This window comes from Heterodontus francisci, chromosome 11 (genome assembly GCF_036365525.1).
Source record: "Heterodontus francisci isolate sHetFra1 chromosome 11, sHetFra1.hap1, whole genome shotgun sequence".
NCBI classification, from domain to species: Eukaryota; Metazoa; Chordata; class Chondrichthyes; order Heterodontiformes; family Heterodontidae; genus Heterodontus; species Heterodontus francisci.
Genome location: NC_090381.1, coordinates 34096936 through 34124343, shown reverse-complemented (window position 1 = coordinate 34124343; position 27408 = coordinate 34096936). Strand labels below are relative to the sequence as shown.

Sequence of the window (27408 nt, the reverse complement as noted above, 5' to 3'; positions counted from 1 at the left end):
ACTACTTTTAAGTTCACCAACAAGCATGCATCATAATCTGATTTTGTGAAAATGTGTTGCAAATAGATGTCCTGGGTGAAGGGTAGAAGCAACATTATGGAGATTACGGCTCCAAAGTAAATGAGCTCACTCTATTGGTATTGCGCTTTTGTCATTCCCCAGCCAAATATGGTGCAACGCGCAGTACTTCTAAAATCTTCAATATAAAATAATTTGTAGTGCTTATCAACACATTCTTATCTATATTTTGGGTAGATTAAAATAAGTCAACTTTAAAAAATCCCTTTTAAAACATCCGCTCTGAGCCACTGGTTTTGAGTCTGCCGTCATGAGAAATGCTGACATTTACTGGAAAATTCCCTTCTGACTGTTTAGTGCCATCTACAAATTCACACGGTATAAATTTAGCTTTCCAGCTCCCAGGGCCAAAGGCCCCAATCACTTGGCAGCTATCTAAAAACAAACAAGAATGTAGTGTATTCAAGGAGGAAGTGCTTGAGAGGAAGAGTGCTCCAGCTCAAACCCCCTTATTCTCATATCCAGCCCAGAGAGATGAAGGGTAGCCCTCTTATTATGATACCTGATCCAGGGGACAGTGGTCATTTATCATATTGGTTACAGGGTAACCCTTTTATTATAGTATCCAGGGCAGCAGAATTCTCCTTCCTCCCAGTGAGAATGTCTACAAGGTGGTGCAGCATTTTATCCCCTTCCCCTTGGAGCTTTCCATGGGGACATAACTCCACCCACCACCCCTAGCCCATTGATCTTTATCACATGACCGTGAGGTTGTACCCTGTCATTGATCTCCTTTTAATATATAACAGCCACTACTTTCTGTAAGGGTTTTGGTATCATACCCTGTTCCACAACACCCCCCGCCACCCCAATGATCTCTCTATAAGATAAATGTGGAGTTGTACCCCTCCATTAATCTCTATATAATATAACTGTTGAGTAGCAACCCCCCATTGACCTCCCTAATTGAAGTGTGGGGTCATCCAACCTCCTTACAATGGGATGTGGGCTGGATTTTATAGCTCAACTAACTTTGATGTCTCCCTATTGGCTTGGTGTCTCACATACACCACTGTGCTTTAAATAACTGTTTTATATTGTTTTTTTCTTATAGTCGATCATTTTTGATGAAGTAGATTTAACAGATGCCAGTGTCGCAGAATCCAGCACGAAAAATGTTAACAACAGTTTTACAGTGAGTAGCTCTGACATTAATCATGCTTAACAGAAATTTGGCTGCACCCGGTAATGTTACTGAGAGTGGATTGTATGTTAATGAGCACAGGCAGTATAGATGTCTGATTATTTATCAGACAGATAGGTAGTTATACCAATGACAGTAGTTATATTTTGTTTTAAATGTATTAATTGCATTTAGTTTTGTATTGGCTGATTATGTTCCATGCTAAAGAATGAAATTTGTACAGTGCCCATCATAATCTCAGGATGTGCCAAAACATTTCACAGCCAATGAAGAACTTTTGAAGTGCAGCTGCTGTTGTAATGTAAAGTGGGTTCAATTTGCACGCAGCAAGGTCCTACAGACAGAAAAAAGATAAATGGTCAGATAATCTGTTTTAATGATGGTAATAGAATAGAATGGTTACAGCATAGAAGGAAGCCATTGGGCATGTCGTGTCCGTGCCGGTCTCTGAAAGCAATATACCTAGTCCCGCTCCCCACCCTTTTCCCCAAAGCTCTGCAAATTTTTTCTCTTCAAGTAATTATCCAATTTTCCTTTGAAGGCCTCGATTGTATCTGCGTCCACCACACTCTTGGGCAGTGCATTTCAGATCTTTACCACTTGCCGCATAAAAAAGTTTTCCTTATGTCAGCGTTGATTTTTTTTTTTTCCAATTATTTTAAATTGGTGTCCTCTGGTTCTTGATCCTTCCACCAATAGGAACAGTTTTTCCTTATCTTCTCAGTCCTGACCCCCATGATCTTGAAAACCTCTACCAAATCTCCTTGCAATCTTCTTTTTCTCCAAGGAGAACAGCCCCAGCTTCTCCAATCTATCCACGTAACTCAAGTTCCTCATCCCTGGAACCATTCTCGTGAATCTTGAGGTCTACACCCTCTCGAATGCCTTCATATCTTCCTGATGTGTGGTGCCCAGAACTGGACACAATGCTCCAGTTGAGGCTAAACCAGTGTTTTATAGAGGTTTATCATAACTTTCTTGCTTTTGTGCCCTATGTCCCTATTTATAAAGCCCATCTACAAATTTTGAAATTCTGCCCTGTACAGCCAAGTCTAGGTCGTTAATATATCAAAAAAGCCATAGGATTTAACACAGACCTCTGGGGAACCCCATTATATACCTTCCTTCAGTCCGAAAAACAACCAGTTACCAGTACTCTGTGTCCTGTCACTCAGCCAATTTCATATCCTGCTACTGTCCCTTTTATTCGTGGCTTCAACTTTACTGACAGCCTGTTAATATGGCACTTTATCAAATGCCTTTTGGAAGTCCATGTACAACATCAACTGCATTACCCTCATCAGCCCTCTCTGTTACTTCATCAAAAAACTCAAGCACGTTAGTTAAACATGATTTTCCTTTAACAAATCTGTACTGGCTTTCCTTAATTAATCCACATATGTCCAAGTGTCAGTTAATTTTGTCCCAAATTATCATTTCTAAAAACTTTCCCACCACCGAGGTTGAACTGACTAGCCTATAATTGCTGGGCTTATCCTTACACCCTTGTTCAAAAAAGGTGTAGCATTTACAATTCTCCAATCCTCTGGCACTACCTCTGTATCTAATGTGGATTGGAAGGCATAATCGGTTGAGGCATAAATGTTGCCAAGGACTGCTGCTGATTGGGCCTAAGTTTTTCTTTAGCTAGAAGTTTAATTTAAATCCCGAATTAATTGTTGCAGAGGTCGGATGTGGTGAGCTGGGATATAGGAGTAGAGGGGTCACAGAGGTCAGGTGTAGTGAGCTGGAATGTAAGGGGAACATAATAATAGAGGTCGGGTGCAGTGAGCTGGGATGTAGGGGTAAAGAGATTACAGGTTTATGGTGGAGTGAGGTCCTGGAGAAATTTGGAGATTTTGAATTCAATGTATTGAGGTACTGGGAGCCAGTAAATTTCTGTGAGGATGGAGGTGATAGATTTGCATGAGAGCATTTGGAAGAGGGAAATTATGGATCAATTGGTATTTGTTCTGGTTGGGAGACCGATAAAGGGGATGTTGGAGAAGCTGTGTCTACAGGTAACAAAATGTTTCATAAGGATTTCAGTGATATTAAGGCAAATAAATGCAGGTGATGTTGGCACGGTGCAAATTAGCAGTTTTGGTGCTGGATAAAATGTAGATTTGAAGCTCAGCTCAGGATCGAGCAGGTTTAGCATTGTAAATCAGCTTGCTCATACAGAAAGGGATGGGAATGCAATGTCAGGCAAAAATGCAAATGTTTAGCATGAGACAAGTAACATGGCTTCAGTAATCCCAGTGTCTGAGAAATATCTGACTAGATTTGAGTACAAGATATATTAAAGACCAGTTTCTTCCTGTTGTTGCTCATTACCTCTGTGTTGTGAGACTGTCCTGGACTTGATGTTGGACAGTATGAAAATACAACAACAACAAGAAGAGCAAACTGTTCGTCAGTATTTCTTATACCCACATCCAGCCAGAATTTCCACATTGATTTTAATTCATTTGGAAGTCTACCAGCTCCTATTGCATTTTCAAGGAAACTTTTGACTTTATTTGAGGTTTCATAACAGATGTGGTGCAATTATTTGCTGTTCAGAGATTTCCTGGTTTCCATCTTTTCCAATGTGGGTCTTTGCTGGGAGAGTGTCGGAAAGCCTGGGGTTGTTGGTGCTGGTCCGATTCAGATCTAGTGGCTTATATAATCTTGTTAAGGGGTGTCCTTGTTCATAAGTCACTGAAAACTAACATGCAGGTGCTGCAAGCAGTTAGGAAAGAAAATGGTATGTTGCTTTTATTGCAAGAGGACTTGAGTACAGGAGTAAAGAAGTTTTGCTGCAATTATATAGAGTCTTGGTGAGACTGCATCTGGTGTATTGTGTATAGTTTTGGTCTCCTTACCTAAGGAAGGATATACTTGCCATAGCGGTAGAGTAATAGAGTTTTACCAGACTGATTCTTGGGATGCTGGGATTGTCCTATGAGAAGAGACTGAGGAGACTGGGCCTGTATTCTCTCGAGTTTAGAAGAATGAGAGGTGATGTCATTGAAGCATACAAAATGCTTACAGGACTCGACAAGGTTGATGCAGGAATGATGTTTCCCCTGGCTAGGGGGGTGATCTAGACCCAGGGGACACAGTCTCAAAATAAGGAGTAGGCAATTTAGGACTGAGATGAGGAGGATGGGGAATCTGTGGAATTCTGTACACCAGAGGGCTGATCAAGACAGAGATTGGTAGATTTCAAGATATTAAAGATTTCAAGGGATATGGGGATAGTGCAGGAAAATGACATTGTGATAGATCAGCCGTGATCTAGTTGAATGGCAGAGCAGGCTCGAGGGGCCAAATGGTCTACTCCTGCTCCTATTTCCTTTGTTCCTATCACAAACAAAAACAGAAAGTGCTGGGAATACTCAGCAGGTCTGGCAGACTGCTGCCAGACCTGCTGAGTATTTCCAGCACTTTTTGTTTTTGTTTCAGATTTCCAGCATCTGCAGTATTTTGCTTTTATCCTTTGTTCCTATGTTATCTGTTAATTGTATAGTAATTGTGTTTAATTGTATGCAGATGGGGGTTTCATCGAGTCACATGTTAAGAGACGCTTATTGACACTATGGCATGGTAGAGTTAGGAGGTGCATGCTTATAATGTTTAACTCTGTACATGAATCAGATCTAAGTAAAGATTGACTACAGTACTATCTTTCACCAATTGGCTTTCTAAAAGATAACGTTAACAACCAGAGAGAAATCCTCGATCGCACTATTTTGTGATTTTTGTCATACAGCCTAAGTATGGGAACATATGGAACTACTTGATGTAAAACAAAGTAAGACAAGGAATGTAAAGCTGGGTAACTTGATTGTGCTCTCAGGGCACTGTGCAAATGAGTCCCATCCTACAAAGCACATTGGGTTAAATTTATCCCTAATCTCAACAACTCGGATAAATGCAGCTGTCTCCCAGTCTTTGCTTAGATTAGTGACAGTGCAGAGGCAAATGCTGACAGCATTGCCCAAATAATCAAGCTGATATAGCATTGAAACAGGGGTTGAACTGTCACCCAATCCATTCGGCCCATGGGCTTGAATAACAGGGTTTCAGAGCTCCCTATTGCCCTTTAGAAAAAACTCCTCCAGCTCCCCTCCTACATAAACGTCTCTTTAAAACCCTTCAATTAATGCCAGAACAGTGAGGGAAGTATCCTGTGAATAGCTCAAATGACACAAACCTGCACAGGCTTTGTGTTATTGCCTAAGACAGCCAGACCTCCTCTCATGCCAGAGGAGTTCAATGAGTTTCCATAACAGGAGAATGCAAGTTGCTTCTGTTGGGGGGCTCAGAGTGTTATCATTCTATACTAAAACAGAAGTCACCAGTCCAGTGGAAACAGAATTGCAGATAAGTACATTGCTATACAATGAGGAACTGCAGGGAAAGAAGCAGGAGCAATTCTGACTTGGAGAAATGAAGGGGCTAGAGAAGCAGCCAGACTATCTGGGAGAAGCTTTGTTCCCCTACTCTCTCCAGTCCCTACCTGTTACACTTTGTTCTACTCTCGCTGAGTTTCACCGTGCATCTCCCTTGTTATTATCTACTGTCAGGAATTATTCAAAAAAATTTGAAGTCAGCTTGTGGGACAGTGTGCAGAGGGTTCCTTTACACTTGAAGTAGCTTAGGTGCTCTCATTGAGCTTTATGGCCTGCTTCAGTGTGGCTATGCTCCAAACTGGCATAAATGTAACCGACAGTTCTTGTATTTTTGCAATTCTGTTGTGTGTGGATGTCGGACAAAGGAGGAAGACAATTAGATACCAACTGCAGTTCTAATCTTTGTAAGAATGTATAAAGTTAGAAAACATTCCAGTCCATTTGATTAGCCCTTATTCTTTGAATATGATTAATTTTCAGACAAAACATTTTTACTTTCTGTCCTTTGGTTGACTGTATCACCTGACGCTTTCTGATGCTTGGTGCACGTTTATTTTCTCTCAACATTCCTCTTTGATCCGTCCGTTCCCCTTCTGACATGACAGAGCATTCAATTGTATATGAAGTTTTCATCATGTTCAACAAAAGCAGCAGCACTCACTAGCTCCTCTCCAAGTTATGCACTAAATGTCATTGTAGGACCACCAACTACAATGGCTGCAGCAGTTCAAGAAGAAAGCCGATATCACCTTCTCATGACGTCAAGGGGTAGGCAATAAATGTGACTAATTATCTCGCTGAGATGTCTCCTCTTTATTCCAGTGTGCTTGAGGTTCTCCTCTATGTATCTGAGATTTTCTTCCATCCTCCTTTGTGATTTCTTTCACTGTCCTCTGTCTCAGAGATTGTTGCTGTTGTCGGTGCTAGAAATCAGCACAGGCTGCTCCCCAACTTGGCTAGACCAAGAGAAACAAAGAGGATGATTTAGGAGTCACAATAATACAAGCATTGATTCTTTGGTGAAAAGACTTTTTTTTATCTATTGTGCTGTGTCGTCTTAATAAAACCTTTCACTCCTTGTCTGCACTTGAATTGCTCTGTTTTCTTTCTTTTCCTGGAGAGACAGGCTGGCTACAGGCATGCATAGTATGATATAGGGACTGAGTCGGTGGAATGGGAAACAGCACAGCAGAGATGAATCCCTGCCCAATATCATTGCTGCCTCTATATTTGCCATGGTGATGATGTCTTGCACTCCCACAGCTACCCAGTACGTACCCTCAGCTGAATCTCTACTTGGGTAACAAGAATTGCCATAACAGGTGGGATTTATTCAGCCATATTCAGGCCAGCAGGGAAAGAAGCAGGAGCAATTCTGACTGGAGAAATTAAGGGGCTAGAGAAGCAGCCAAACTGTCTGGGAGCAGTGCCCTGCTTTGTTCCCCTACTCTCTCCATTCCCTACCTGATACATTTTGTTCTAGTCTCCCTGATGAACCGCACCATGCCTATGTGGATCTTCTACATCATTCTTACTTCCTTTCCAGACTCTGGTCTTTCCTGGTCATGTCTACAATTTCCCGCTGCATTCTCCATCACACATACTGTGGCACACACCACAAATCTCCAAGCAACTCTTCCAGGAACCTCATTCCCCTGTCCTGTTATTTATCCCATCCCTTATACTCTGCATTGGTCACATTTTTCATTCTGTTTCCCATTCCCTTGTCCATCTTCTGCACACTCACTGATACCGTCAGTCGGTCTTTCCTTAACCCCCTGATATCCCAGTTCATTGTTCCCTCTGACTCATTCAGTGAGTTTTTTAGTTCATTTCCTCACATCCATTTGCAAAATGTCTTCTCACTCTCAAAAAAGACGTCCCTCTCCATGACTTCATCATGGAGGAGCATATTGTCATTCTGACCATTGTATGGCTCACTGACAATAGGTCTTTCCCTAACAGTGGCTCCACCACTCTAGACTTTCCAATCTGTCCCTGAGAGGCACTGCCAGTGGGCACTCTCATTTTGCCCTCTCCCTCAACTTCCCTGCTGCCATCTGCACATTCCGACACACCACCTTCAAGATTCTCCAGTGTCTTCCTCATTCATTTTTTTGTGAGTAAGTGACTGCTCATCCTTGATGATTCAGAAGGGGTGGCGGGGTGGCTTTTATTCTATGTATACTGAAATTCCATCACTTCCGTGACTTAGTGGCAGACAGGCTGTTGGGAATAAAACAACAGTTGTTAATATGGTGGAAGGAATGTTAGAGTTTGAGCTGACTGTGCTCTTATGGATGAGGCAGCAATGTTGACAGAGTCGAAGCCAGAGCCACACAGCAGAAACTTTATTCTGTCTGCCCTGTGCTGTATCTGGCCTGGGAGTGTTTGAAGGGACAGTGTAACAGGACGTTTGCTTTGTGTCTAACCCAGGCGTACCTTTGATTCAGGATGGTTGCTCCAGTGTTATGGAATAGTAGGCTGCTCATTTCATACCTACAGTTCTACACAAACTTCAGTTCCTGATCTCTTTTATATGATTGGTTAGGTTGCAAGAGAGGGGGAAATCCCAGGTCAAGTTTGTACAGTTCTCAAAGACCAGTAAAGCGGGAGACCTAAAAACAGACTTGGGAATGGTGTGTGACGTTGAGGGGTAAGGAACATGTAGAAGAAAGGGTATTGTGTCAGAACTGGGAAGATGGTGAGGATAATAATGAAAATAATATCTATGACAATACACAGCAGATTTTGTATTCAAGAAGCAAGCTAGCCCAGCCATGCTTTAAGGGTTAAGCTTCAGTGTTCCAGGACTAGGATTTCCTGCTGTTTATGTTCAAAACTACTGGACATAAACTCACTTCCTCATGTCATCCTGTTAGTATTGACCGGGATGCAGTTTGAGACAAGAGGCCATCAGCTTCAGACAGAGACTGTTAGACTCAGAGGGGACAGGAGGGGAGGAAATATTCCTTTGCAAAGTTGTTTAAACAGAGTGTGTAGATGTAGCAGTTTCTAATAGATTAAGTACTAGACTGTCACCACAATCACTTGGCATTATTTATGTGCAAATGTCACAGCAACTTCAGGCGAGGGCAGATGCATGATTAACCATGGAAGTCCAAAGGTTGCTGTCTGAGATGTGTTGCTCCATCATTAGCTTTGCGAAAATGGCATCTTGCTGTCTGACTCCCCATTCAAATGCACTGAATGGCATGAAGTTCTTGTATGTGTACTGTAGATATGAAATAAACTCGCTACAGAGTTATGGTTTATCCATTTCAGCTTCTTTAACTTTTTCTTTGCCTTTTTTCACTCTCAATTCAATCTTTCATTCCCTGTATTTCTCTTTCTGTACCTGCTTTAACATTGAATTCACCCCCTCTAATTTAGAATTCCTGGTTCAGACCTTGTGCTGTTCATTTCACAATCCTTGAATCCGATTGCTAAGGAGACACGCAGTTGTTTGTCCTGTTCACACAGATCCCAGATACCCTGTAGAGGTTGGTGCGCCGTTTCCATCTCGCACTTTCAGCAATTCGCAGGGCACAATATCATCAGCATTTAAACAGGAAAGGGCAAGTCTAACTAACTAACATGTGGCACAGCAATTTTTGGGCCACAATCTCATAATACATACAAGGAATTGTATGCTGAAGTATAAAGTTACAAAACAAAGAGAGAAAAAGATGGCAGTGTGTCTCAGGATGCCTATCCAACTGAGCACTTCTGTTGGCATTCTACAGTGAAGTTGAACTGTTTTATGAGGATAACAAATTTGGAGATTAAGTGATAGCATTAAGCTGAGTGCTGCTGGTCCCTAATGTCATACTATCTTTTGAGTCAAACAATCACTTTGTTTATCTTGCTATTCCTATACTGACAGATACGTGAAACCAGGAGTAGTTCTTGGATTGCTACTCTTAAGGCTCTATTCTTCAGCTAGTCTCCTAAATTCCTTAAGCGTCTGTTGTAGCATCTCAGTAATAGGCCATGTAGACTATTTCCTTGGGGAGTCAGTGACAATTTTAAATTGTAACTAAGTGATTGACAGTATGAGAGTAGCTGAGGCATAGGCCAATGCATTATTTACAGGAAAACTAGATAAACATTTGAAGCAGAAGATACCAAGCTGTGGGGGGAGAGCAGGGCTGGGATTAGTTTTGGATTGATCTGGCATTGAGCCAGCACAGACTGTGATGGGCTGAATAGTATTCTTCTGTTCTGTAAACTTTTATGGCTCACTGTGGCCCAATCCTATTTATCAGCTCTGTTGCAATTATTTGTCTTCCCTCCAAGGGCAGGATATCCCCAATATGATATGGTGCCCAGATATGGACAGTACCTAAGGTGGAGTGAACCGATATTTTGTGCAAATTAGCACTTACTGTTTCAAAAAATTCTTCCATTTATATATGTGCTTTTTGTTCATTTTGATTAACTTATTCAACAAATTATCATATGGTGCTCTTCTGACAAGATTTCTATGTTGTCTATTGCATCTGCAGTTCATGCAGATCCTAATACAAACCTCCCACTTGCAGCAAATCGATTGCACATTTGTCATGAATAATCTATAAAAGCATTGAAACTTAATCAGACCATCCTGTAATATTTGCAAGTGTGATACCTTATAAACCAACCTATAGGCCCTCACATTTATTTTTCTAAAGCCGCTGTTACCTTTCCCCGGATCCCAGCTGCTGCCGCTTTCAAGGCTTGCCAATCTGCTCACTGTTTGAATATGCACTATGCATCCCACCACAATAAATGCTTGAGCTTTGGAACCTTTCCAGCTGCCCCTTATAATGTTCAGGATGTCAAGTGTACCAGAATTGCCCTGGAGTGCCAGTGCAGAATGTCCATGGATTCGCTAACAGTTGTCAGGACCTCATTTTAATTTGGATTGATGTTTTCATGTTAGAGATTTAAGACTTGGAAGGTGCCTTAGCATAATGATGAGAAGCATCAGTGCCACTATACTTGAATTTATCTTCAGCCACTGACAGTCAAGCGTACGATGGAGAGTAGAGTTGAGCGTCTAATCTGTAGGTTATGTAGCCATAGCTAGTTGAGGAAGAAGAGGGGACAGGTTGGGAAACAGCACCATTGGCACATGCCTGAGCGCAACATAGAAGTAACTTTTTTAATATATTCATTCATGGGATGTAGGCATCGCTGGCTAGGCCAGCATTTATTGCCCATCCCTAATTGCCCTTGAACTGAGTGGCCATTTCAGAGGGCATTTAAGAGTCAACCACACTGCTGTAGGTTTGGAGTCACTCAAGAAGCTGTGTGCGATTCCTCAAATTCTCAACACTTCAGCTTTTGGCAAATGAGAGTTGATCGTTTTCCCCTGTGGAATTTATAGCTGGGTCCATTTGTTTAACTAATCTTAATTGATAAAAAGTTGAAATTAGAGCAACGTAATAGTTGGTGGGAAGAAAAAGGAATCAATAGAACTGCAATTGCAGTAGAGAAATAAATAGGATATTTTAATTTATTTCTAAAGGCCATGTTTTCTTGCAGAAGTGTAGGTTTACACTGAATTGCAAAATTCCCACCAGTTCCAGCAATGACAGTGTTAAAGAGTTGGAGGAACAACACAGTTTGTCCTTGGGAGTCTGAATGGATCAGTTCCGCTGCAGGGCATTCCCTGTAGGCTGCTGATACTATTTTAGTGTGTTTGTCTCTGACAGGCCTTTCTCGTTTTTTTGAAGGGTGTGGTTTAAAGATAGTGAGGAATTTGAAGTACCTCAGATCTTCCTGGTGCCTCTGCTTGGAACTCTACAGCAATAGCCTTTCACCACAGGCTTGGTTCTGTCACAGCAGGATATGTGCATTAGTCACACAGCCAGGACTGCAGTCAGGCAAAAAGAGTGTCAAAGGCATGAGTGTTCCCTAAGTGATGCAAAGAACTTGTGTAGCCTCACTGTTCAAGTTGTAGGACTGCTACTGTAGGGGTGCTGCTCTGCCTGAGGTGTTGAAGGGTGTTTAATCTTCACATTTGTGAAAACGGTTACTTTGTGTAGTGGTGTGCAAGTTTTGGAAGAAGTCCAGTGTAAGAGCGAGAAGGCCTGAGTGCCGAGACCTCTCAGATTTTGGAAGGGATTGTGAAATTAGTCCATGATGGAGCGCCCTGCAAGACGTCAGCCGTAAGTGGCACTTTTCACTCTTTACCATGAGATCTACTGACCCTTTAGGGGCTGAGTGCTGCCTTGAACCTTTCAAAATGTGCTCTTATTTCGATCTTGCATCACGTAATTCATGTGCTAAGAGATTTTCTTGCGACCTTCTGAGGATAAATATTTAGAATAGGAGTTAGAGAATCGTCTTTGTAATACAAAATTTGTAACCTCCTAGAAGTTGTTACTTCTTTTCTGCTGAAACCCCAGCTGCAATTTCTCTAAAAGGTCCAGACTTGAGGTTCGAGTGGTCTTACATTGTTTGGAGTTTGTATGTGGATTGGATTTGCTGTGCCTTGGCGATCCATTGAAGTTTAGAGATTTATTTTCTTTCCTCATGCTCAAAATTTTAATTTTTGCAATAAAGACACCCAGCATCAGTTGCTACTCCTGAACTTTCGGTTCCCCACCCCGCCCCCCCCCCCCCCCCCCACCTCCCCAATGTTACGTGGGGTTTCCACAAAGCCTGAAAATGAGCGAAAGAAATTTTTATAACTGAAACTGTGGAAACACCAAGAAGCACAATTCTAGCTACTGCCTGTGCAAACTTGAGCTGTGTTATATGAGAGCATTAGAGCTGTAGAACACCAGAATGAAGTAGTAGTGGGTACAGGCCTGTATAATGCAGGAGTAAATTGCTGATGGATCCAGGCCTGTCACCCTATAACACTGGGGTACAATGCTGATAGGTATGGGTCTGTCACTGTCCAACACTGGAGTAATAGTACTGATGGGTACAGGTGTGTCACTGTACAACACTGGGGTGCAGTATTGATGGGTACAGACCTGTCATTGTATTACACTGGGGTACAGTGCTGATGGATATAGGTTTGTCACTGTACAACATGGCTACAGTGCTGATGGGTATAGATGTAACACTGTACAACACTGGGGTACGGTACTGATGGTTACAGATCTGTCTCTATATAACTCTGGGATGCAGTGCTGATGAGTACAAATCTGTCACTATAACACTGGGATACAGTAATGATGGGTACATGGTGGTCACACTATAAAACTGGGGAAAGACATTGATGGATACAGGGCAGTCACTATGTAACACTGGGTGAGGTACTGATAGATGCAGATCTGCCACCATAGAACATTGGGGTAAAGTATGTATGGGTACAGGCCTGCCACTGTATAACACTGGGGTAAGGGTACTGATGGTACAGTTCTCTCATTGTATAATACTGTGTTAAAGGACTGATGGGTACATGGCAGTCACTATATAACACTGGCATATGAAGTGCCTGTGGTTACAGCAATAAAGGTGTTTGTTTTTGCATTTGAAAATTGACTGACTGCAACCACACAGCTTTCGTGCTGCACTTGCAAACACAAATGATCTGATCTCTGACAGTGAAGTCTGAAGTTGTTTTGTTGGTCCTCTGATTTGTTGTCAGAATGTGGACGTGACATGGCCCACTAAATTGATTACATTGGTTAAAATGTCACATCCCATGACACAATCTTTTTTGGCCTCCTTGTCTCGAGAGACAATGGGTAAGCGCCTAGAGGTGGTCAGTGGTTTGTGAAGCAGCGCCTGGAGTGGCTATAAAGGCCAATTCTAGAGTGACAGACTCTTCCACAGGCGCTGCAGATAAAATTCGTTGTCGGGGCTGTTACACGGTTGGCTCTCTCCTTGCGCTTCTGTCTTTTTTTCTGCCACCTGCCAAGTCTCTTCGACTCGCCACCCTTTAGCCCCGCCTTTATGGCTGCCCGCCAGCTCTGGCGATCACTGGCAACTGAATCCCACGACTTGTAGTCAATGTTACAGGACTTCATGTCGCGTTTGCAAACGTCTTTAAAGCGGAGACATGGGCGGCCGGTGGGTCTGGTACCAGTGACAAGCTCGCTGTACAATGCGTCCTTGGGGATCCTGCCATCTTTCATACGGCTCACACGGCCAAGCCATCTTAAGCACCACTGGCTCAGAAGGGTGTATATGCTGGGGGTGTTGGCTGCCTCCAGGACTTCTGTGTTGGAGATACAGTCCTGCCACCTGATGCCAAGGATTCTCCAGAGGCAGCGAAGATGGAATGAGTTGAGACGTCGCTCTTGGCTGACATACGTTGTCCAGGCCTCGCTGCTGTAGAGCAAGGTACTGAGGACACAGGCTTGAAACACTTGGACTTTTGTGTTCCGTGTCACTGCGCCATTTTCCCACACCCTCTTGGCCAGTCTGGACATAGCAGCGGACGACTTTCCCATGCGCTTGTTGATTTCTGCATCGAGAGACAGGTTACTGGTGATAGTTGAGCCTGGGTAGATGAACTCTTGAACCACTTCCAGAGTGTGTCACCGATATTGATGGATGGAGCATTTCTGACGTCCTGTCCCATGATCGTTTTCTTGAGGCTGATGGTTAGGCCAAATTCAACACAATATAGAGCTGAGAAGCAAATTTCCTGGTCAATCCACTGCCAAGATGTTGTGATGCTTTAGTCGCAGCGTTGTATCTTGAGTAAGTGTCTGATCTACCTTCATGTAGCCAGGAATAAAGTTATGACAGAAATGAGCGAGTGTACGCTGGCAGAAAAGAAAGCAACATAAAGACACTTTAAGAATCTCAAACAACATTGGATCTGTATTAGTACCCAGAGTTTCACACAAATAAAATGTATGTTAGTGCCCAGAGAATCACATACTAAACATGTATTAGTACTCAGAGAATCAGATATTAAACATGTATTCATACCCAGAGTATCCCACATTAAACATGTATTGGTGCCCAGAGTGTTCCAAAACATACAAGGAGTATTGTTACTCAGAAGTATTACACGACATAAAATGCGTATTAGCACTCACACTGTTATACATTAAATTTGTTTAAGTCCCTGCCTGTGCCACAGAACTGACATCTTTTGTGACTGTGACCATGGTGCATGAATCACATCTGATCCTCCTCGATCTCTCTGCAGCCTTTGGCACAATCAACCACAACATCCCCCTCTAAACCCTTTCCTCTGTTGTCCAATTCAGTGGGATTGCCCTCGCTCAGCTATCTGATCGTAGTCAGAGTTTCTCCAGCAATGGCTTCTCTTCCTTCTCTTGCACTGTTCCCTCTTCTTTCTTTTCTTTCTTTTGGGCCTCCTTATCTCGAGAGACAATGGATACGCGCCTGGAGGTGGTCAGTGGAGTGACCTCTCCATGGCGCATGCCGGGTCCAAAGGAGTGCAGGACACGACGTTTGGCACCAGTATGGCTGCAGGAACTGCCGGAAACATGCCAAAGGTGACACATGACCGCCTACGGGGTTCCGCTGGTCCCCCAGGAATCTTCCCTTGATCCCTTCCTCTTCCTCATCTGCATGTTTGCCCCAGACATGGAATCAGCTTCCACATGTATGTTGATGAAATTCAGCCTTACCTCTCTAACACCTCTCTTGACCCTCTCTGTTGTCAGACTGCTTGTCCAAAATCTGGTCTTGGATGAACCACAATTTCCTCCAGTTAAAAAGTGGCAAGACTGAAGCCATCCTGTTAGGAAACCGCCATGAATTCTGTACCTGCGCCATTGATTTCACCACCCTCACTGGCCATTGTCCTAGATTGAACCAACCCCGAGCTGAGATTCTGAACCCATATTTTCTTCATCACAAAGACTTCCTGCTTCTCCCTCTGCAACATTGCCACCTCCACCCCTGCCTCAGTGCATCTACTGCTGAAACTCTCATCCATGCCTTTATCAGCTCGATACTTGACAATTCCCTACCCTGGTTGGCCTACCATTCTACACCACCCTCCATAGGCTTCAGCTCATCCAAAGTTCCACCGCCCTTATCCTATCCTGCTCATCCATCACTGAAGTTCTTGCTGAATGTCCTAAATTTAAAATTCTGACCTTCATGTTCAAATCCCTTCATGGCCTTTTTCCTTCCTATCTCTGTAACCTCTGCCAACCCTGCAACTGTCCCTGTACTCTCTATTCCTTAGGATCTGGCCTCCCTTCATCCTACCAGTCATGCCTACGTCTTCAGCCATGCTCTGGAATTCCCTCCCTAATTCCCTGTGCCTCTCTTGCTCCCTATCCTTTTTTAAACCCCTCTTTGAAATCCATCTCTTTGATCAAGCATTATGGTCACTCATCCTAATATTTCTTTTATTGTCTTGTTGACTGTGTTTGTCTAATTACTGCTCTGTGAAGCATAGAATCATAGGATGGCTACAGCACAGAAGGAAGCCATTTGCCCATAGTGTCCTTGCTGGCTATCTGCAAGAACAACTCATTTAATTCCACTCTCCTGCCTTTTCCCCATAGCCCTACAAATTTCTTTCTGTTCAGGTAATTATCCAATTTCTGTTTTGAAACCCACGATTGAATCTGCTTTCACCACACTCTCAGGCAGTGAATTCCAGATCCTAATTCCTTGCTGTGCAAAAAAGTTTTTCCTCTTGTCACCTTTGGTTCTTTTGCCATTCACCTTAAATCAGAGATCTCTGGTTTTCAGCCTTTCCACCAACGGGAACAATTTCTTCCTATCTACTCTGTCCAGACTTTGAAATATTTTTCTATGTTAACGCTGATGTATAAGCACAAGTTGTTGGTGTCATTGTACAAGTGCCCAGAGCATCCCGCAACATAAAATAGTGGTTATTAGTACCCAGAGTATTACACAATATTAAGTGAACGTTAATACCCAAATAATCGCTCAACATTAAATGTGTACTGAAATTAGTATTGGTGCCTGGAGCATTTCCACATATGTATTAGCACCCAGAGTATCTCACAGCCTAAATTGCATTTTATTAACCATTTTATTAATATTGCACAACCTAAAACATGTTGTAGCATCCAGGGTATTGAACAGTCTAAAATGCGCATTACAATCCAAAGTTTCCACAACATAAAATGTGTATTGCTACCCAGAGTATCACACCTATTAAACACCATATTAGTGCACCGATTATCCAACAACATTAAATGTGTTTTAGTACCAAGAGTATTAGACAATATTAAATGCTTGTTAGCACCCAGAGTATTGCACAGTATTAAATGCATATTAGCACCCAGCATATTGGGCACCATTATGATCCAGAGTATTACAATATTCAACATTTATTACTATCCAGAGTACCACATTGTATTAATCACGTAGCACTGCAGAGAATATCATATATTACACATGGATAGCTTTTAATTCCAAGAGTATCTCACAATACTAATCACTTATTTAAACATGGATTACTATCCAGAGTAACACAGAAAATTTAAAACACATTACTATCCATAGAATCACATTATGTTAAACACACGTTGCTTTACAGAGTATCATACAATATTAAACATGGATAGATATTAATTCCAAAATATCATGCAACATTAATCACTTTTTAAAACTTGGATTACTATCCAGAGTATCATACCATATTAAACACAGATTATTAAAGAAACAAGAAAGTTTGCATTTATATAGTGCCTTTCATGATCTGAGGACAACCCAAAGCACTTTCAAGCAAATGAGGTACTTTTGAAACATAGCCCGGAATTTTTTGTAGGGCAGGAGGCCGCGTCCACTGGCCGAAAAGTCGGTGGCAAGTACACCTCCGCCAGGCCTGAGGAGCCAGACCAGGAACCTTCATTCCCCAGGCCTTTAATTGGTTTTGAGTGGGACTTGCATCTCCTTGAGGCAACAAGTCCCATCTAATGGAGCTGCCAGCCAATCAGTGGGAACAGTGGCCACTACTGGGACTGCACCCAGCCATTGGAACCAACAGGAGGACGGCCCCGGAAAAAAAGTAAGTTTTAGGGCCTCACGAGGGACAATCGGTCGGGCCCCAATGAGGCAAGGGGGGGTTGGTTAGGGAGGTGGGGGGGGAGTATTGTGCATTGGTGAAGGTGATGTGAGAATAACTGCCCTTGACATCAAGACAATATTTGACCGAGTGTGGCACCAAAGAGCCCTAATAAAATTGAAGTCAGTGGGGATCAGGAGGAAATCTCTAACGTGGCTGGATTCATACCTGGCACAAAGGAAGACAGTTATGGTTGTCAAAAGCCAAGCATTTCAGCCCCAGGACATCACTGAAAGAGTTCCTCAGGACAGTGTCTTATATGCAACCATTTCAACTGGTTCATCAATGGCTTTGCCTCCACCATAATATCAGGAGTGGGCCTATTGGCTAAGGATTGCATGGTGTTCAGCTCCATTGGCAATTCCTCAGATGATCAAGCAATCCGTGTTCACATGCAGCAGGTCCTGGACATCATCCAGGCTTGCGCTGATAAGTGGCAAGTAACATTCACCTCAAGCAGTGACCATCTCCAACAAGAGAGAGCCTAATCACTTCCCCTTGACTTTCAATGGTATTACTATTGCTGAGTCCCCCAACATTATCAGCCCAGGGGTCACCATCGACTAGAAACCCAACTGAAACAGTCAATATCTGCCATGGCTACCAGAGCAGGTCACAGAGACTGGGTATTCTACAGCAAGTGGCTCACCTGCTAACTCTCCAAAGACTCTCAACCATCTACAGTGCAGAAGTAAGGAGTGTGATACAAAATTCTCCATTTGTATGGATGGGTGCGGCTACAACAACATTCAGGAAGCATGCGACCATCCAGGACAAAGTAGTACGTGTGATCACCATTATATCCACTGACTTAAATATCCAAATCCTCCACCACTCGCTGGCTTAACCACGGTTCCAGTGTGTACTATCTATAGGGTACACTGCTCCAACTCGCCACAGCTTTTTCGCAGCATCTCTTAAACCCGATATTCCACAATCTCAGTGGACAAGGGTATCAGGTGTATGGGAGCTCCATCACATCCAAGTTCCTCTCCAGGTCACAATATCCTGACTTGGACATATACCACCATTCCTTCATTATCGCTTGGCCAAAATCCTGGAACTCTATCTACAGCATTGTGGGAATACCTTCACCACATAGATTGCATCAGTTCAAGAAGGTGGCCCACCACCACCTTCTCGAGGAGAACTAGGGATGCACAATAAATGCCGGCCTTGCCAGCGATGCCCACATCCCAAAATATGATTTACTAAATACTCCCTGGGATGATGGTCCCTCATCAATTCCTGATTATCTGTCTGAAACTTCAGTTCTGTAAATTAAATAATGGTACCATTTTGACAAACTGTTTGTTATCTCTGGTGATGCTAACCAAAAACTTACAGGAAGTATGTCGGAGTCTTCGAGAAGAGGAGTAAATGTGCATTTGATTACCATCGCAATTGATGGGTTTTACATAAATATATTGTATTTGCATATTGCATATCTAACAACTGGGTTGTATTATACTAACGTGAGGTTTATGCACAAGCGCCTGAATAAAGCACCGTCTCATTTGAGCAGTTGACAGTGGTCAGGCTGAGAGCAGGAAGTGGAAATTATATTGTGCTGAGAATCAGCCGTGAAAACGGGAATTGTTTTTTTCAATTCATTCAGTGTGTTGAAGAGAGAAGTGGAGAAGACATCTGAACTGGTGAGATTTTGATGCCAAGCAGGGAAGAGTGCTGTTATATTTGTGCTCCTTTGCTGCCAACGTGGGTAGTAACGTTAATATAGAAGTTTGGGCAGTAAGAGGTGATCACTGCCAGTGATTGTGTAGCAATAAATGCCAGAGTTAAGACACTGCCACACAATGAAATTTATTTGGATTCTGAATCAGAAGCTACCGTTTAACACTTACTGTTTTTAAACAAAGGTGCTGGTTATTGTTGACAGCAGATACTCTGCCTCCTGTTGCTGGTCAATTAAGGTAACAGCCAAAAGAGACAACCACCTGCCTGCTTTAGCAACGAGAGGTGAACAAAGGAATTTTTTTAACCTTGCTGATCTACTTTTGTATTGCTCAGAGGTATAATGCTTTGTTGTTCATTTGTTCTTTCCTTTTAATTTCCTGTCGGGAAGTCAACTAAACAGGTTCAGAGGCCAATTAGAGGCTAATTATTGCTCTTCACAGTTTCTTTATTGGATTGACACCTGTTTAGTGCTGTTCCTTCTTACCTCAGGTCATAAATGCCAGCAGGAAATGGCAGCTTTTTTTCTATTTGATATGCTTTTCTTAAAATTCTTCATTTGTGACTTGTTGGTGTTTTAAACAAAACGTGACATCCTGTGTGTGACAAATAAAGGTAAGCTGGCTATGCAAGCTGGAGCCCTGGCCTATTTTAACTCTCAGGCCTCATTTACATCCCACCAGCCAACTGCCCGCCGTAACAGGGAGAAAGATGTGGCTGCCAGCAGTTAAAGATCTGGCGGCCCAGAGGCCATCTAGTGGCACTCAAGTAAGTCAGGAGTTGTGGTTTTGGAAGTGTCTTGTGGGTGATCCACCAGGTCCCGAAATGGCCACTTTAAGGGCCTCTTCTTCCTGCAGGCCAGATTTCATTGAGCAGGCCTCTCGCTCATTTGGCAGTTAAAAACCATTGGAATTGGTGGACTCCAAATTGCATGATATATAAGGCTGCTGTCCAATTCAAGCAGGTGCCTTGGCCACCCAAAAGGAAATAGCAGCATCGTGCTTCATTTTGACTTCTGCTCTGGCTGGGTTCTGCCAAATGGGAAGAGTTAAATTTCCCCCTATAATGTCAAAACTTTTATATAAATACTGGTGGTGTTGTTCACAGTAGAACAAAGTGTATTGCCTGTATCATGTTTGTGTCTGTAAACATCACATTGCTGGTTCATTCTCTTTTGCTGCCATTTCTAAGCTCCTCTGCTTTAGGTCAGCAGTAGGAGGCCTTGGGGTTCCTTGAACCCTGAGCCTGCAGGGACGGAGATATTCTCTGCTACACTCGGAAGCAGTAGCTTGAAGGAAAGTAAGAGTAGCAGCAGGATTCTGAGTTGCTCATTTCTCCCAAGTGAAGCCAGGCAAGCAGCAGCAGGTAGTTCGGGGCAGACCCTAGAAAAGAGGCAGAATCCACAGCCAGTGCCCTGAACTCTGCAGGACCTGGACAGGCTTGCGCTGATAAGTGGCAAGTAGCATTCACCTCAAGCAACTCGCATAGCCAACATGGGAAACTCTCCACTGTGCTAAGAGCAGGCCAGCAAGGAATGAGAAACAGCAATGAAAATGAAATAGATAATGAAGGTGGAGGATTGAAATAAAAAAGACTGTGGGAAATGGCATTTTAAAAAAAATTGAGAGCAGACCTTTAAAAATACTGTGGGTTAAAAAAACAACAGCAATTCAATCAAATGGTGGGAATGAAAGCTCAGGGCAACAAAATAAGAATAGAAACGGAGCAAAAACAAAATTTAAAAAAAGAGCAGGAAGCTGGTATTCCAAAAAATTAAAGACCGGGCATCAGAAAATATTGGGGATGGGAGAAAAGCACAGGGAGTAGCAACCAGGGCTTCAAAAAATTTGGAAAATAAAAAAAAAAGCAGGGAAGCCAAATGAAAAAAGAGAGCAGGAACCAGGGCTTCAGAAAAACGTGAAAAAGTGAGTAGGAAACATGGATTTTAAAAGTGGGCAAGTCATAACACACAGAGCAGAAATCAGGGCTTCACAAAGAATTGGGGAAGGAGAAAGAGAAGGAGAGAGCAAGTACCAAAGCTTCAAAAAGAATTGGAGAAGCAACATGAAAAAGAGCACAAAAACTGGTGTTTAGAAATGGAAGGTTAAAGAAAAAGAACAGGAAGTCAGGCTTTAAACACATATAACAAGGCACGATAACAAAGAGGAGGAATAAGGACTTCAAAAAGTAAACTGGGGAAGCAAAAAATTCAGAGAGCAGGAACTAGGCCTTGACAAAATCGTGAATAGAAAAGATCAAAAATACAGCATAAAATTAGTTATTTTTAGCAGGAAATATTTTAAAAGATGAAAAGTACAGCAATCCATGGAGCTTGAAAGGAGCTTTAGACAGGATCAGCAAACTCACACCAGCTACTGGTGTCATGGAAGTGTAGTGTGGACATCTTAACATGGGATTCCCTATAGGAAGCATTTGAATAGAATACATAACACGTATTGATTTTATTTTAATAATTATTTTTATAGCTAGATATATTAAACGTTATTCAGCATCATATACACTGAAAGAGTGAAACTGCGAACTTAGTTGATTTTGGAGATACTATGTGCTTGGCACAAACATGAAAATGTCAAAGTAATGAAAAGCATGGGCTCCTACTACTGAATCCTATGAAACTCTGGTACTAGTTTAATTTCCCATCTAAAGAGTAAGTTCTCTACCATTAACCCCACAGTTCTTGATATGGAATTGAACTTGTGTTAAAAATCAGATTAGATAATGATGATGTCTGTGTTTTAATTATATTATTCTACTGGCGCACTTCATGTGACCTATCCTTTTAGTTTTCTGTTTGAGGGGTATGGACATCGTCCTGCTTGGTACTGGACCATGTGCCTCGGGCAAACAGCCAAACTAGCATTGTTCTGATCTCGATTCAGTGTCGGCACCAGTCGATGCATCTCAAAAAAACACAAATATCACTGTTTTCCTTATTAGGAAACGTATACAAAAATAATGGATGGTGCATGTGCATCATTGCAATCATTACGTATCATGCTCATCAAAATAAGCTAGTTCCAAACCAAATAAATTACAGCCAAAAGTAAAATTAAGAATTGAGGCACTATCTTGGATTTTGACATTCAGTACAATGAGTGTTCAGTTGCGTAGCCGGGCTGTGATCTTTTGGTACAGCATCAACACAGACACTGGCAAATTTGAGCTTAAAAGATATACAAATTCATCATCACTTTGAGATAATTAGTTTACAAGTCTTGTGGGAATAGGAAACTGCAGTGTGAGACTTCGAGTCTGGCTGGGAAATTTAAAAAGTCAAATCAAGGCTAACTCCTGCCTTTTCTCTCGCTGGTCCTCATTCTGCTAATGTAGTCACCTGCTCCCTTTCTCAAGGCCATTCAGTCACCATTGCCTCTTCCCTCTCCAGACATGCCAAATCTCTCGATTTGTCAGTAAAATTAAGCCTTTCTTGCAAACTCACAATTTCCTCAGGGAACACATATCCTACTCTCACAAATAGGAATGATTGCTTTCAGGCTGGAGGCCTTAGAAAATATTTATTTAACTTCTGGAGGCACCAATTTAGATTCAAAATTCAGGGAACATATTAAAGCTGTCAAGGTATTCGAAAGAGATTTGACTGCTTGGGGCAGGTGCTCTGCTCTGAGGGAGTCAACAATGGTCGCTCATAATGGAGCGTGGAGATCGCAGGAGCTCACAGCAAATGGACCATTAGGGTGTGTTATGGCAGCATAAAGCAAAAGGATAGGGATAAAGAGTATTTGCTGGGAGAGAACATTAAGTTATGGAGTGTATGCTCAGAGAGTAACAATTTGTGTAGTTACTTATCAGGGTCACGCTTAGATTTAGCCCAGTGGTAATATTACAGATCTAACTGTTTGAATATCCTCCAAAGTGGAGTGCTTATGGATTTTGATGCTGGAATAATCTCATTTTACAGTGTATCAGACAGCAAGCAAAGCTGATATGCACATTCCAGCAACAAACAAATTCTCTCTGCTTATATGGCTTTCTGTTAGTAGGATGGTTTATATTGATAGGGTTGGATCACCATTGATGGCATGTTCATATAAGTGACCCATAGTCTGGAGATCCAGTAGCACTGGAGACCTAGATATCAGGTCTCCATTTACAACTAAACATGCTTTTGTATTTAGTCGTTTGGTAGTACAGAACTTGAGTATTGCTGAAAATAGAGACATGTTCTGAAAGCTTTTCGTCTTGCGCTCATCAGGACAATCCGCAAGAATACCAATGTAAGGGAAAGCAACAACTTTACACTGTATGAGAAGAGAGTGCTGATTGGCAGTGTTCACATGCTTCCTGTGTTTACATTGTAAAATCTACTACTATCTTGAGGCAATAGGTCCATGAAAATCTGGGTCTACAAATCAGCTGACAGGCTAAAAGAGACAATTTTAGCAATGTTAGCCTGGAAAGCCAATACACAGGTTTCACTCTCCAATGACCATAACTGCAGAATGAACAAATATAGAAGCATGGAATTCAATTGCCTTCCTCATGGGAATATTAATCAGCCTTAATTTGGAATTGAATCAGGAAGAAAACTCAGTGGGGAAAGGGGTGCGTGGAGGTCATGAATATTTGAGCACCTCATTCTGGGTGTGCGTCTATAGCCACAGGTAAGCTGATGAACTAAGTGTAGCTTCATGTGATCTTTTAGAGATTAAATAAGCCACTTGTGAGGTTTATAAACCAACTGTCAATCTATATTGGTTTGTGTTTGGAAGAAAGATGTCTGAGGTGGGGGAGAGGGAAGTTGGTATTACTGCCTCACTAAACCCCATTCAGCTGCCGCTGCCTCTTCCCTCCCTAAGCCCCATTCAGCTGCCACTGCTTCTTCGCTTCTGGACTCAGTTCTGCTGGGGCTAATACTTCTTTTCTTCCCAGGCCTATTTTTCTGCCGCTCCTTCACTCTTGTAGGACTTGTTCCTTTATCACAGTTGGAGGCTGTTCCCTTTCTCTCTTTGTTTTTCCACCCACTCCTGTATTTCTTTTCTCCAACTTACCTCCGCTCAGGATTTCACTTCAATACACTATGATGCTTTGCTACTTTTCTGTGATGTGCTGGGAGTGACCCGGAAAGAGGGGTGTGTTCTTTTGGTCATTTATCTGGTATGCTGGTATTTTTGGAATGAAGTTGATCAAGGAAACTGTTGATTCTGTCAGTAGTTGCAGTTATTAAGGACATTGTAGGTTTTTAGGTTTTTAAGTTTACAGGTGTGACTTTTCAAACATGGTTTATATTTAAACTTAACTCAATCAACCAGATACTGGAACTTTCCTTGATTCAGTACAAGAGTCTCTCTCCTAAGAGCATAACCTGTTTTACGCTAGCAATTCCTGAGATTTATGGCCACGTTCTTAAATTGTACATAAGAACATAAGAAACATGATAACATCAGTTAATGGCTGTAATATCTGAAGTGTTGGTGTGTTGTAACATAGGGAAAAACCAACAGTGAGGGGCTTGATTCCAGTTTGTGAAAATTGGGTTGTTCACTTTCAATTTTGTAGAAGCAGTCATTCAGGTAGTTTGGTCAGGTTAATTGTCAATGATATATTGCAAGAGTGAGGCTTGAGTTAAAAAAACATGAAAAATACAGTTTGGCTGCAGAGGCTTAGGATTTTGCTCTCGCATAATAAGGGCCATCGCTAAATATACATTCAAAGTCTCTAGAGACTTATAAAGTCTCAAGAAAATTGAAACACAGCCTCTGCAGCAACTAATGGAAGAGGCTTTAAATAGTATGCACAATGTAATAAAAGGCAAAATATTTCAGTTGCTGGAAATCTGGAGCAGGAACAGAAAATGCCAGAAAGCACAACAGATCAATCAGCATCTGTGGAGAGAACAGACAAATTGGTATTTCGGGTGCAGACCTTCTTCAGAACTGAAAGATAAGAGATGGGCATGCATATTGAAACAATCAGAAAAAGAGTAAGTGGAAATATATTTGTGTCTTATATTTGCACTTTTGAACTACAAGAAAGCCCCAGCGATTTAACATCCGCAGCACTTAAAGCAGCCAGAAGTACTGCACAAAGAACAGCTAGGCGTTGCGCAAACGACTACTGGCAACACCTATGCAGTCATATTCAGCTGGCCTCAGACACCGGAAACATCAGAGGAATGTATGATGGCATGAAGAGAGCTCTTGGGCCAACCATCAAGAAGATCACCCCCCTCAAATCTAAATCGGGGGACATAATCACTGACCAACGCAAACAGATGGACCGCTGGGTTGAGCACTACCTAGAACTGTACTCCAGGGAGAATGCTGTCACTGAGACTGCCCTCAATGCAGCCCAGCCTCTACCAGTCATGGATGAGCTGGACATACAGCCAACCAAATCGGAACTCAGTGATGCCATTGATTCCCTAGCCAGCGGAAAAGCCCCTGGGAAGGACAGCATTACCCCTGAAATAATCAAGAGTGCCAAGCCTGCTATACTCTCAGCACTACATGAACTGCTATGCCTGTGCTGGGACGAGGGAGCAGTACCCCAGGACATGCGCGATGCCAACATCATCACCCTCTATAAAAACAAAGGTGACCGCGGTGACTGCAACAACTACCGTGGAATCTCCCTGCTCAGCATAGTGGGGAAAGTCTTTGCTCGAGTCGCTCTGAACAGGCTCCAGAAGCTGGCCGAGCGCGTCAACCCTGAGGCACAGTGTGGCTTTCGTGCAGAGAGATCGACTATTGACATGCTGTTCTCCCTTCGTCAGATACAGGAGAAATGCCGTGAACAACAGATGCCCCTCTACATTGCTTTCATTGATCTCACCAAAGCCTTTGACCTCGTCAGCAGACGTGGTCTCTTCAGACTACTAGAAAAGATCGGATGTCCACCAAAGCTACGAAGTATCATCACCTCATTCCATGACAATATGAAAGGCACAATTCAACATGGTGGCTCCTCATCAGAGCCCTTTCCTATCCTGAGTGGTGTGAAACAGGGCTGTGTTCTCACACCCACACTTTTTGGGATTTTCTTCTCCCTGCTGTTTTCACATGCGTTCAAATCCTCTGAAGAAGGAATTTTCCTCCACACAAGATCAGGGGGCAGGTTGTTCAACCTTGCCCGTCTAAGAGCGAAGTCCAAAGTACGGAAAGTCCTCATCAGAGAACTCCTCTTTGCTGACGATGCTGCTTTAACATCTCACACTGAAGAATGCCTGCAGAGTCTCATCGACAGGTTTGCGGCTGCCTGCAATGAATTTGGCCTAACCATCAGCCTCAAGAAAACGAACATCATGGGGCAGGACATCAGAAATGCTCCATCCATCAATATTGGCGACCATGCGCTGGAAGTGGTTCAAGAGTTCACCTACCTAGGCTCAACTATCACCAGTAACCTGTCTCTAGATGCAGAAATCAACAAGCGCATGGGTAAGGCTTCCACTGCTATGTCCAGACTGGCCAAGAGAGTGTGGGAAAATGGCACACTGACACGGAACACAAAAGTCCGAGTGTATCAGGCCTGTGTCCTCAGTACCTTGCTCTACGGCAGCGAGGCCTGGACAACGTATGCCAGCCAAGAGCGACGTCTCAATTCATTCCATCTTCGCTGCCTTCGGAGAATACTTGGCATCAGGTGGCAGGACTATATCTCCAACACAGAAGTCCTTGAAGCGGCCAACACCCCCAGCTTATACACACTACTGAGTCAGCGGCGCTTGAGATGGCTTGGCCATGTGAGCCGCATGGAAGATGGCAGGATCCCCAAAGACACATTGTACAGCGAGCTCGCCACTGGTATCAGACCCACCGGCCGTCCATGTCTCCGTTATAAAGACGTCTGCAAACGCGACATGAAATCGTGTGACATTGATCACAAGTCGTGGGAGTCAGTTGCCAGCATTCGCCAGAGCTGGCGGGCAGCCATAAAGACAGGGCTAAATTGTGGCGAGTTGAAGAGACTTAGTAGTTGGCAGGAAAAAAGACAGAGGCGCAAGGGGAGAGCCAACTGTGCAACAGCCCCAACAAACAAATTTCTCTGCAGCACCTGTGGAAGAGCCTGTCACTCCAGAATTGGCCTTTATAGCCACTCCAGGCGCTGCTTCACAAACCACTGACCACCTC

The 27408-nt window shown here is 42.8% G+C and overlaps 1 protein-coding gene across 10 annotated transcripts in view; it reads left to right on the top strand.

The window, feature by feature from the left end:
- The window catches only part of LOC137375194 (diacylglycerol kinase delta-like), a 158230-nt gene that overhangs the window by 46125 nt on the left and 84697 nt on the right, over window positions 1–27408 (top strand). For 8 of the 10 annotated variants that reach the window (XM_068041971.1, XM_068041972.1, XM_068041969.1 and 5 more), the window contains exon 3: window positions 1133–1213. In XM_068041971.1, the coding sequence (XP_067898072.1) occupies window positions 1133–1213 (81 nt within the window). Of the gene's footprint in view, window positions 1–1132; window positions 1214–11498; window positions 11778–19157; window positions 19261–27408 lie in introns of those variants that run through there. The other 2 variants (XM_068041977.1, XM_068041976.1) reach the window with 2 other exon arrangements.